General features: G+C 39.4%; 1 protein-coding gene across 1 annotated transcript in view; it reads left to right on the top strand.

The window, feature by feature from the left end:
• Positions 1-560: 560 nt before the first annotated feature.
• The window catches only part of PSEN1 (presenilin 1), a 36,770-nt gene continuing 28,374 nt past the window's right edge, over positions 561-8,956 (top strand). Inside the window, exons 1-2 of the mRNA XM_015823380.1 lie at positions 561-661; positions 7,531-7,641. Coding sequence (XP_015678866.1) covers positions 7,558-7,641 — 84 coding nt within the window. The 5' untranslated portion in view covers positions 561-661; positions 7,531-7,557. The remainder of the gene's footprint in view (positions 662-7,530; positions 7,642-8,956) is intronic.

Genomic DNA, 8,956 nt, shown 5'->3' with positions numbered 1-8,956 from the left:
GGCTACCCCTTTTTCAGCTAGGCAATCCTAAAATAGCTTGAACCTCAATAAAAGCGTGAAGCAACCAATGATCACCCTCGAGAAATGTCTATAAATAAAACAGCCTTTAAAAAACCGAATGATTAGATTTCTGCACCAAATTACTGTATGCAAACTTCAATTACAAAGGCATACAGCACACAAATCACGTTAAAGTTTACCCTGGTGTGCACATCCATCCAATACTTTCATTCCCTGGGAAAACAAAGAAAAAGCGATTGCTTGGCAAAAATCCACATGTTCTCAACCAAATTAGGTTCAACGACCTGGACTCCGTCAAGTAAAAATTAACCCCCAGCTGCCTCCTTCCGGCTACCTCCACACGCCTGGGGTTGACGCGCTTGTACAGAAGCAGCAGCAGCTGCAACTCCTCCGACGCATGCGCGCTAACTCCCTTTCTTCCCCGGCTGCAGCTGCTGTTGTCCACAGCCGAGGGGCGAGGCGCTCCCTTTGATGGACAAGCTCGATTTGCCAAAGAAAACAAGGAGTGAGAGACGCCCCGCCTACGGGAGTCAGAGGAGGCGGGGCGAGGCCTGGGCCGGAAGCGGCGGGCGAAAACGGGAAGGGGCTTTTGCCGTGGTTCGGGCCGAAGGAAAGACAATTTGGGCGCCGAGGCGGAAAGGTAAACGGGGGCTTTCGGGGAGGGCGAGGGGCCTGTGCGGGATGAAGGTCTTGTCCCTCGGGACTCTTTCCCTTAGGTCTCTCCCTACCCGCCCCCTTACTACAAGAAGCAGAATAGCTTCAGGTCTATCAAAACTTCCTTCCAAGCAGCCGTGGCCTCGCTTTGCACACCTTTGTAAATCTGGAGTAGCGATTCCGTTTCCCCACTCTGGACTCTGGAATCGGAGTGCCTGCGAAAGAGCCGGGCTGGGCTTGACTCCAGATCGGGCTGTGCGGGAAGGCGCGAGGCTTTGGACTGAAATCGCTTCCCTGGTCTTAACCGAAATCTTCCCTGCGTTAAAAGCGGAAGCCCATTGGCTGGAGCCGATGGATGTGCTTTGTTTTGTGAGAAGCCTGGTTCCCACGTCGTGGAAGTGAAAAGGATACAGTTGTTCCTTTGGCTCCAGGCCAAGATCCGAGGCCCATTCATAAGGATCTTGGCTCTGTTTCTCTTACTTAGATCGGAGTAAGTTCTCCTCCTTTATTTAAAGCAGGGGTTCCTGAACTTTTTTGCCTTCACGTCTCCTGTTGGTGTAATCTTAATGCACACACCTCCCCTAAAGATGAACACCAGAAGAGAGTAGGCGTACAATATTGAACGATGAAAACAATACCGTGAAATTTGGAAAAGGAGAGTTTATTGTAACAATGAAAACAAAGGTTCTAAACTCGACTCCGAAACAGGTACACCTCACGCTTTGGGAAACCCTCTTTTAGAGGGCACAATCCTGTATTTTTGGCTTTGGCTTGGAGCCTTGAAGAAGCCATTCAAAACAGGAAAACAGTTGTATATTTTATGGCATCTTTAAAAAGAGATGCTCTTTTGTGGACCAGAATCCAATTTAAAAGTGAGAATTTGATGTTGGTAAATATGCTTATTTAATCAAAGAAAAACAACAAATACGGAGAAGAAAATGCAAGACAAAATACAAAATATATAAAATAACCATGGTGACATTAAAAAATTGTTATTGCTAAATAACTTATCAGTACTAAATTATTAGGTTGTAAACTTGACTTAACCATTGTGCTAACTATGGCTTGAGTTATCTGAGCTATTGAACATATAATTGTGTAGACTTATATATCAGGCTAAGCAATATGAAGCATTATTTACAAAATATAGTGCTTGGATTAACACAATATGCTAAGTTAAGACCAAACAAAAACCATAATATGGCTTGGAAAAATATTTGAACGAATCATAGCATGAGCAAATCACAGATAAATTGCTATTGCATTTTAATTTACATTTGTGTGCTTATATTGCATGGTTGATTTTGGCAGCAGTAAATAACTTGCATGTAAGTTTTCATATAGTACAATACCAATGCTTCTTGCATTATATTCTCCTCTGTCTTTGCTATACAGTAACATTTTTTTCTTCTTCCCAGGACTGCAAATATGCCAATTTAGAATTACATTCCATACATCTAATGAAGTGGGGCTTTGGCTTACAAAAAGTTAGGCATATCTGGTACAGAAGATCAAAACTTAAACAATTGTCTGGAAAACTAAACTATGATTCATTATTGATAAAGTAATACCAACTTTGTACTCCTATACATTGTTTGGGATGAAACTAAAGGTGAAATTCCCCTGTAAAATACTTCTGTATTTGCACTTAGATTTTTTTGGGGGGGGAGGGGGGAGAATGAAAGGAATGAATGGGTGAGATGGTGCTGTTGAATCAGTTTAAAATATCCCTGCCTCAAATCCCTTATTTGGCTTTAAAACAAATAATTTATAAAAAATAAAAGTCAACTTGTATGGGATTAGGCTGTAGGTCAAAAAGTGAGGAAGCTATGATCAATCAAATATTGCTGAACTATAATAGTAAGCAATGCTGAAAGGACTATTAGAAAATCACATGTTCTGATCAGCATTAGTTTTGTGAGGGTAGGAGCATTTATAGGCACTCTTGAAGGCAAATAGAATGCTACTTTGTTGTGATAATGATATTTCTTATAAAGTTATTTCTTTGTATTTTCAAATTTGCTGCTGTTTTATAAGTACCGTGTTAAAGACACCTAAGAGAAGTTAGAAGAACAGATGTAATTAAGCACTGGTATTTTTTCCATTCCAAAAAGAAATGTTAATTGGCTAAAGAGGTTCTAATGCTTTTCTGTTAGCCTGGGAAAAAAGGAAATTTTATTCACATATAGTTGTCATGACTTTTGAGGTAAACACTCTCTGTTTCATATTAAACGATTATTAAATGGATTGTTTGTCATTTTGTTTTAATTATGTCTAGATCAAAGAATGCTTATTAACCTTATATCTGATTATAGGATACATTGACCTCAGAGCTAGCCAGTTGCATTTTAGTGTACAATGCAAATCTTGGCAATATATACAGAATATACTTTAGAATATTATGCCAATCCAGAGCACAAGATTGAGAAAACCATCATTCAATTTCCTATGAGTAAACCATGTGAACACAACCTCTTTAAAGCAATTGATTACAGTTTAGTCCTACAAAACAAATTGATACTCTGTAAATAAAAAAAATACAGATCCTATGATTTATAGCTGGATGGTAGACTTTATTAAGCATGTATCAGGACTATGTTATCCTGTGTTGTAAAAATATATTTTACTGAAAAAATACAGTTAAAATATATTCCACTTGAGAACAGTTTCTCTATGAATGAGGTCATACTGTTTTGTAGCCCCCTACGAAGTAGATGTGAATTTCCATCTTGGCCCAGTTTACTTCAGTCATTATGGTTTATATTTGTAGGTTGATTCTTATTTTTAGTTTCCTTTACGTATAACATAGTATTTAGTAATAATTATTTTAATAAATACTCTTATGAGGGTACATGCAATTTCAGTTTGCTTTCCCATATTTTTCCAAAAGTTCAGTGACAATTACTTGAAAGGGATTGTATCAGAACTCCTTCTATAATATCAGCCCCACCAGTTTAGATTCAGTGTGTTCTGTATAATTAGCTTATTGTAGTTTATTTAATAAACCATGGGCAAGTATTTTAGGGGGGGAAAGCTGATGACATGAGGATTAGAGCCACTGTGGACAGGATGTGGAAAGGTTTAGCCTTTTTCTGTTCTCATTTCAACCCTTGGCACAGATATGAAAAAGGGGGAAAAATAATGGAGCTGTGTGATACTTTGGATTTGATTCCATGTAGAGATGCTTCAGAAACCTCAGGGGTGTGAATGCGACAGCTGTTTATCTTTAACACAGAGTGCCTTTTCTTACTTTATAAAGCAGAAAAATGCTGTGATTGCACTCTACATGGTCAAAAGCAGGGGTCTTCAAACTTGGCCCTTTTATGACTTGTGGACTTCAACTGCCAGAATTCCTCAGCTAACGTGCCTGGCTGAGGAATTCTGGGAGTTGAAATCCACAAGTCATAAAAGGGCCAAGTTTGAAGACCCCTGATCAAAAGTATTCTGTGGAAGGTAAGTGTTTACCAGCCCTGGAAAACCAAATTACGGCTGAAAGGTGCTTGGAAAGGAAGTTACTGCAACCTGACCATATTTTTACTCAAGAGCTTGTTTTGAATAGCATGCTAGTTTCTTAATTAACTGGCTTCATATGGTCTAGATTCTAGAAGCATGGCAAAAGGACAGAGGAAGCAGTTAGGTGGGATATCAGTTACTAATATTCACCAGCCTCATGTTGTTTCTTTAAAAAAATGTGCAGCTATCCTTATTTTATTTAATATTCAACAGTCTTTTCCTTGTAATGTAGTCTTTACTGTTTCTAGTACTTGTCTACCTACATGGAGACGTACAGGTAGTCCTCCATTTACGACCACAATTAAGCCCCAAATTTATGTTGGTAAGTGAGAAATTTGTTAAGTGAATTTTGCCCCATTTTATGACCTTACTTGCCAAAGTTCTTAAGTGAATCACTGCAGTTATTAAATTAGTGGCACGGTTATTAAGTAAATCTAGCTTCCCCATTGACTTTACTTGTCAGGTTACAAGATTACATAACCCCAGGAGATTACAGCCATTATAAATACGAGTCAGTTGGCAAGCTCCTGAATTTTGATCATATGACCACACGGTTGCTGCAATGGTCATAATGTGAAAAAACAATCACAAATCACTTTTTTCAGAGCCATTGTAACTTTGAACGGTCATTGTAAGTCGAGAACTATCTGTACTTCTTTATCAGAACTGTAGATTAGATAGGAAGATCTGATAAATATACCAAAAACCTTTTAAGTTGTTGCTAAAACAAACAAAAACCAGGAAAAAAACTCATATAGGGACATCCCAAGTACACATTTTTTTTATCATTATCCTTTTATCACTGTTGCTTTCCTATGGGTTTTCAATAGTTTCTTCTTTGAACTTAATGGACAAAATATAGAAAACTTAAAATAGAAATTATTATATATTTTCATTTCTCTGTGATTTTTGCAATGCTATCTCAGTAAATATGCTCCACTTGTGTTTAGATCATACAGAGTCAAAGGAAAACAGAGGGACTGTTGAATGTCTCAGTCCTGTACAATTTTTTTTATTGTAATTGTTTTCTGGGTGGAGCTTGGCTCATTTTTGTGAATAAAAGACTTTGGCTGTACTTACCAAAGTAGTCATCAGACTAGAACAGTGATGGCGAACCTTTTAGAGACCGAGTGCCCAAACTGCAACCCAAAACCCACTTAATGCATCGTCAGGTGCTGGGTGGGTGTGGCCCATTGGGTGGGCGTGGCTGCGGTGGTAACGGCAGACTGGGTGGGACTAAAAAGTTCAATCAATCAATTCCAACTTTGCAAGATCTTTTTTTTTCCCGCGAGAAGTTGAAATTGACTGATTGATTGAACTTTTTTTTTGTACACGGCGGCGGAGGCCTAAAGCGAAAAGGTTTCATAAAACCCAGCTGAAGGCCTAGAACTGGGGCGATGGTGCGCATGCCCACAGAGAGGGCTCTGTGTGCCGGCTCTGGCACCCGTGCCATAGGTTCGCCACCACTGGACTAGAAACTGTAGCAACTGTCATTCTTGATTGTATCACTTTATTACTGAGCTGTGGTGGTGCAGGAGTTAAAATGCAGTATTGCAGGCTAACTCTGCTGACTGCCAGCAGTTTGGCAGTTTGAATCTCACCAGCTCAAGGTTGACTCAGCCTTCCAGTCGGTAAAATGACCCAGATTGTTGGGGTCAATATGCTGACTCTGTAAACAGCTCAGAGAGAGCTGCAAAGCACTGTGAAGTGGTATATAAGTCTAAGTGCTATTGCTATTGCTAAAACACTGTCAAAACATCTTCTTATAAGGATAACAAAGTATTTATGCCAGTGCCCTCTGTGGTGATTTTTTTTTCAGCAATAATTTATTTTTACTTATCTCTTTATCATTTCATTAATTGTTTAGCGTGATTCAGAAACCACGTTGTTGCTCCTGTTGTTAAATAGCGAGTCAGAAAACATTACCGAGATCTAGCAGGACCTCCAGATCTACTTTCCACTCATCTTTGTCATGTCATTTTTGAAACCGTTTGATTTCCGTTTCTGCTTTGTAAACTGCTGTGATTGAGGATCTCAGCCTAGAGCGTCAGTGTGCCCACAGACACCCCCATTGATACAAACCAGGATACCTGACTTTTAATAATAATGATATGTTTATAATAAATATATAATAAACTGGAAGTAGTGGGGAATTTCCTGGTAACAATTTAGTCTTTAGTATTCTTTAGTACCAACCCAAGGGGGGGGGAGAAATGGAATTTTCAATTTTACCTATTCTTTTAATGTGTTATTGGACTTGCTGTATATAACCCCCGCATAGGGGGCAGATATTTTGCTCACAAGTTGAAAACGATTGCCCACACCTCTAGGCTACATATAATCTTTTTTCTTCTATAGTTCATTGTGTCACTTCATTATATCCTTCAAATTTAGTCTTCAAAACCAGAACTTCAGCAGTCCGTCTTCACCCAACTTGACTCACATTATTTTCATCTTTTGCTTTTAGATTATTCTTTCATCGCCTTTCAAATATTCGTTACAGTAATTGTTTATTTGTGTTCTCTTTATTGTAATCCCATCCCTGTTCAAAATTATTTGTAAAACTGCAGTCTTCTTTCCATACAGCAGAAAATATACGGTGGCAGTAGGTAGTTACAATATTATACATGGATGTTTATATTCTAATATGTATCAATCATATTTAATTTCTTTCCGGTGCCAGAATTTATGATTAGCCTGCCTGAGAAATTTCTTTACAATGTGGTAAATAAAATTTTTATTCTGGTTGAAATGAGTGGAAGAAGAAACCTTCAAAGTGTAGACAGCGAGTTTATTTAAGAAGGCATATTCTGAGCTACAATGCTGTTCAGTTTTTGGCATCATATTGATTTGATGCATAACATTTTGCTGCCTAATTGTGATTTATAGTCAGGGGTGTTTATTAACGTTAAATTCATCTCACATAAGTATCCCTCTATAGCAGGGGTCCTCAACCTTGGCAACTTTAAGACTTGTGGACTTCAACTCCCAGAATTCCTCAGCCAGCAAAGGAATTCTGGGAGTTGAAGTCCACAAGTCTTAAAGTTGCCAAGGTTGAGGACCCCTGCTCTATAGTAGTTCTGCAGCTAGTTCTGATATTTTGTAAGTGATGTTAAAGTTCAAGTTTAGACAAACTTTGTTTTGGAACAGATTTGCCAATCACAAATCCATGCTAAGTGTGAAATCACTGAACCATATGTACTTAAGTGTCATTAATCTCTATACCAAACTGCTTTTTCTTCACACTGATTTAGAAAGAGCTGCTAAGATAGTTTTTCGTTTGAATTCATTCAAATAAATTGTAGGTTTTTAGAATTTCTTTCTTTTTAAAATTTTTTACAGCTGCGGTAACTCAAGAAGAAAGTCCCAATGGCAGAACTATCCGCCCACTTTTCCCAGGTCCCGCGTGGGCAACTGAGAGAGAACGCTTCTGAAAATCAGCTGACCAATACGGTATGTAAGAGATGATTTTATTACATGCCAAAATAGAAACTGAATGGATTACACATGGTAGACCTGCAGAATCAGTGGCATACCAAGGATAGGTGTGAGAGCAATCTGCCCCTGATGCAGATAATAATGGGGTGCATTGTATGGTGACTTGGGGACAAAGAGAGCGCTGTCTAGAGAGTTGGCCACAGGTATGGAGCCAGGTCATTGCTATTGGCACACCAATCCGCTGTTCGTGGTCAGCAGCACAGCAGCAAGAGGAAGAGGATGTTTAAAAAATGACCTGTTTTGGTCAGTCACTGTACAGAATGCCCCTTACTTGTTCCTTAACAGGATTTGCTCCTTATTTATTTGTATTTTTTGCTGTGTGAACTTTAATGAAGGTGATTTTCTCTGGTCCCTTTGTGACATGGTAAGTTTAGATTGTAGGGCTAGCACAGTTGAGGAGATCTAGGCTTAAATATCCATTCAACCATGAAGTTCACTGGGAGATCTTAGACCAGTCATCATCTTTTAGCCTAACCCTTTTTACAGGATTATTGTGAGCATATGTTGGACAGTAGAAATAGAACAATAATAGTAATAATGGAAATGTATGTGAGAAACCAGGATTATTTAATTTGATTTTCACATTTTTTTGGCCACTTTACTCCCAAATGCCTGTGGGCAGCTTCAGAAACTAAAACCAATATAATGGAATACAATATAATACAACACAAAAGGGACAATATATGACAAAGTGAAACAATATATGGAGAAAAACCGTGAAAGACACTTCAGATCTTCACTTCACCCACCACTAAAATGGACCTCCTAAACAAAATACTTTTTTAAAAGATTCCCTAATGTGTAAGGTTGAAGCTATGTAGAGCTCGGGGGGAGGGGACTGTTCCATAGGGCAAGTGCAGCAACAGGGAAGGCCTACCTCCAGTGTCCCATTAGATCAAGGCTTTTCAACCAGTGGTACGGGTACCACCTGTGGTACATTGGCACCTGGCAGATGGTACGTGACCATCCTAGAAAAGTGGTAGTGGGGGAGGGGAATGAGCTCAACTGGTGGCAGCACCGCACAAGCCTGAGCGAGAGATGGCTGGAGCTGCAGGGCTGTCAGGGCTCAGCGGAAGCGCCAGGATCAGCGCCAGGCTCCAGCTGGAGCTCGGCGCTGATCCTGGTGCTTCTGCTGAGCCCAGAAGAAGCACCGATCAGCTGGAATGTTGCAGCATCTCCAGGGTCTTGTGATTTACATTCAGATGCTTGGCAACTGATTCATATTTATGACGGTCACAGTGTCCCAGGGTCATGTGAAGTGACCAAAACC

The sequence above is a fragment of the Protobothrops mucrosquamatus genome, unplaced genomic scaffold (assembly GCF_001527695.2).
Source record: "Protobothrops mucrosquamatus isolate PMUCROS unplaced genomic scaffold, P.Mucros_1.0 scaffold1853, whole genome shotgun sequence".
In the NCBI taxonomy this organism is placed as follows: Eukaryota; Metazoa; Chordata; class Lepidosauria; order Squamata; family Viperidae; genus Protobothrops; species Protobothrops mucrosquamatus.
This window is presented reverse-complemented; position numbering and strand designations above follow the sequence as displayed.